The sequence below is a fragment of the Pinus tabuliformis genome, chromosome 4_2 (assembly GCF_031772625.1).
Source record: "Pinus tabuliformis cultivar Carrire ecotype Pingquan chromosome 4_2, CPIR1, whole genome shotgun sequence".
In the NCBI taxonomy this organism is placed as follows: Eukaryota; Viridiplantae; Streptophyta; class Pinopsida; order Pinales; family Pinaceae; genus Pinus; species Pinus tabuliformis.
Window position 1 is genome coordinate 808206717 of NC_142304.1, and position 3287 is coordinate 808210003.

The 3287-nt window shown below is 45.0% G+C and overlaps 1 protein-coding gene across 1 annotated transcript; it reads right to left on the reverse strand.

Moving 5' to 3' along the window:
• Nucleotides 1–1208: 1208 nt before the first annotated feature.
• LOC149172152 (uncharacterized) lies at nucleotides 1209–2286 on the reverse strand. Its single transcript, XM_089426218.1, has one exon. The coding sequence runs from the start codon at nucleotides 2284–2286 to the stop codon at nucleotides 1261–1263; it is 1026 nt and encodes a 341-aa protein (XP_089282344.1). The 3' UTR covers nucleotides 1209–1260.
• Nucleotides 2287–3287: the final 1001 nt, after the last annotated feature.

Below are 3287 nucleotides of genomic sequence, written 5' to 3' on the forward strand. Positions count from 1 at the left end.
CCTCAATGCACTTTATAGAAATTTTACTTTACTTACAACGTTATCTTAAAGAATGGGTTGCACCAATTCCACAACGATTCTAATTTAGCGCAGGAGAGATTCTACAATTTCATGACATATGAACAGAGATTCAACAATTTCATGGCATAGGAACATCGCCTTCCTATAAGCAACTCTTTTTACTCTTAATGCTGATGCTTGGCCTCTCCTTCATGATGGCTCTTTGTTCATTCGCTTTGGGATGAGTACATAATTATTGTTCCATGCAGACTCCGCATTGAATTCTAGAGGCAACTCATGCAGAATTGCCACTCGCAATTCAATTGTAATAGTTTTAACTTGACTTAACTCCATTGCTTTCTGTTTCACTTGATTTGGAAATAATTAAAAATTATCTTTGACTTCTTCTTTGTTTTTCTTCGAGCACATCCACATGATTTGATCTTGATATATTCAACCATGCTGAGAACAAAAATTATTTTCATGAATGGGATCTGAAGATGCATGCTCCATTGGTTTCCATAAAACTACAATTCGATTTTGTAGCTCTTGAAAATATCTGACCAAAGGTCTTTGTGGAGGTTTTCCGTTACACCAAAACCCGCAGGTGTTGGTAAACATTACAAGCTAGTAACTAGGATCCCCAGGGTGGAAATTATGGATTCTATAGAGGTGCGGTGATTCTTCCAACACCCCCCCTCAAACACAAATTGGGGGAATCGAACCTGGGTCCAAGCTCTGATACCATGTGAGATTTTTGAGATACACAGATCTAGATCTGTAAAACAATAAACAAGCTTGCAAGAGATGGAAGGAAGCGAGCAAGAATTGAGAAAAGAATGAAATTGATTCTACAATATTAGTTTTAGAATAAATACATAAAAGCAACTAAGTTAAGCTTAGTTGTACATGCAATAACTAAAGCTAACTAAAGCTAAGTGTGCTTTATCTTATGTTAATGTGTACATGTGCCACATGCAAGCAATAAGTTAACTGGAGCTAATCTAGGTGCATGTACACCAACACAGCTAGTCTAAGTGCATGTACACCAACACCCCCCCTTAAGCATAACTTAGGTGAGTGTGATGCAAAATGAATGAGTCCCGACAACACGGCCATTTTAGGTACCCATATACAATGCATAAAAAGGAGGAAAGAGGGAAAACCCAGTGGGAAGAAAACCCCCCCTCAAAATATAATGCAAAATGAATAAAAATTACAGTGTGAATTTCCACTTAACAGACCAGCCCAAAGAAAGCATCACATGTGACCGTGCGAGAAGGAAAACCCGGTAGCTAACCCTCCAGTGGGAGAATCGTGAAGACTCCCGCGGATAGTCTGAGCACCCATGGGGAAAAACGCAGTTGGCGACGGAAAAAGGGCTGGTAACGGAGAAAATAACCCGTTTGGCGACAGCGGAACTCCAAGGCCACCGGGTGACGGCAACGGAGACGGAATTGTGAACTGGTGAGCCGGCGATGGCACTGGAAGGATCCGGTTATATGAAGGAATTGGATCGCCCCAATTTGCAGACCACGGAGCCGGGAAAATTTCAGGCCGTTGAGAGCCGACGACGTCGGGCGTGTTGGCCCAGACATGATCGCCGGGCGTCAAAGGCGGCAACTGCGAGAAGAACGACGATGACGGCAACTGCATGGCGGCGGACGCCATCGCGTTCCCGTCGAAACCCGGCAGAGTACGTCCGAAGGCCGAGGGCGCCGGAGACGACAGACTTAGCTGCGGAAGTCGAGGGAGAACGAGCCCGCCGTCGCCGCTGGTCGCGAAAGACAAAGGCGACGGCCTGATCTTGTGCAGCCGTGATGATAATGGCGGCGGCGGCGACGATCCGTTTCTGTTATCCGACGCAGGTGGCGATCCGGTGAGCCTCTGCACGGCGATTCTGAAGTCGCTCTTGTCGATTTTGAAGACAGGCGTTTGCTTCTGCTTGATGGCAGCGGCCGACTGAATTACCCCGCCGTCGCTGCCGCTGCCGCTGCGCTTGATGGATCCCTTGGCGATCTTGCTGGTGTTTCCTGATGAACTGCTTGTCAACCCAGCGGATCCTCGATCGGTCCAGTCCGTGCCCCTTGGTCCAAAATCCGTAGCGCCAGTCACAGAACTTCGCTCTATATTTCCAGAAGAACTCATAGCTTGGGCCTGACCAGATCCTGTTGCGAAAAGCATGGAATAAAGGTTGTCGCTCCCGGTATTTGACGATGTCAATGGCAACAAGCCAGACAAAGGTTTCTGTCCTTGAGAGTAATCATATTTCGACGGAGGCGGCATAACATGAAGCATGCTTTTCGGCGACTGCGCATCAAGAATAACTTGGCCATTTGATTGAGGAACAAAATCAGAAAATGTATACAGACGAGATTGATCATTTACCTTGCTAGATGCAATCTTCAAATTGGTTTGCATGTCATAAATGCTCACGGAATCTGGGGTAAATTCCACTTTCCTTCCACTGCCTGTGTGTGTCATCTGATACACTGAGAGAAGATTCATAGAAAGCCTTGGAATATGCAAGACATTTCCAAAACTTCCATCTTCGAATTGCACTCTTCCTTGTCCAGTTGCTGCAACTGCAGAATTATCCCCCATGAGAATGGGAGGACCTGAGTATGCATGTAGAGAAGAAAAGGATTCCTTTGAAGAAGCCATATGATGTGAAGCTCCTAAATCGATGATCCATTCTTGTGGTGCAGAATGAAGAGCAATTGAAGAATGCCCGTTACCTCTTGGATCTGGTGCTTGTTCTCTAGACTTCTTCTTAGCATTCTCAGGAATGTGGTCTCCAAGATTGTGTTGTTGGAGTGTCTGCGCCATAAGATCTATAGTCTTCTTCATGCATGCAGATTCAGGATGAAAACCACGGTGGCAATAATTGCACATTGATTGCTCTTTCATTCCTTTCCTTTCCTTTGAGCCAGATGATCCATCAGGGGGTTTGGGATTTGCCTTTCCTTTTGCATGCACAGTAAGTGCATGCGCTTTGGAATTTTTAAGTGTGCCCATTTTGATGAGCTTATCTTGCTCATGCGTCAAAGACTGAATAAAAGAATCCAGTGAGGGCATCTTCCAATCTGCACCAGTTGCAGATCTGACTGTGTGGAATGTAGAGACGAATACTGCATACTCTAGACCAAGTTTTGATAAAATGGAAAGAATCAACTGCTTTTCTTGCTTGTATTTGTCGATCCCGCATCCTTTCAGCTGCACCAACAAGGCTTTATACCTTGTGAAAAAATCTTGAATATTCTCAAAGTTTCTCGAATCTAATGAGT

Coding starts and splice junctions, on each gene's coding strand:
- LOC149172152 (XM_089426218.1), bottom strand. CDS start 2,286: ATGCCGCCTCCGTCGAAATATGATTACTCTCAAGGACAGAAACCTTTG.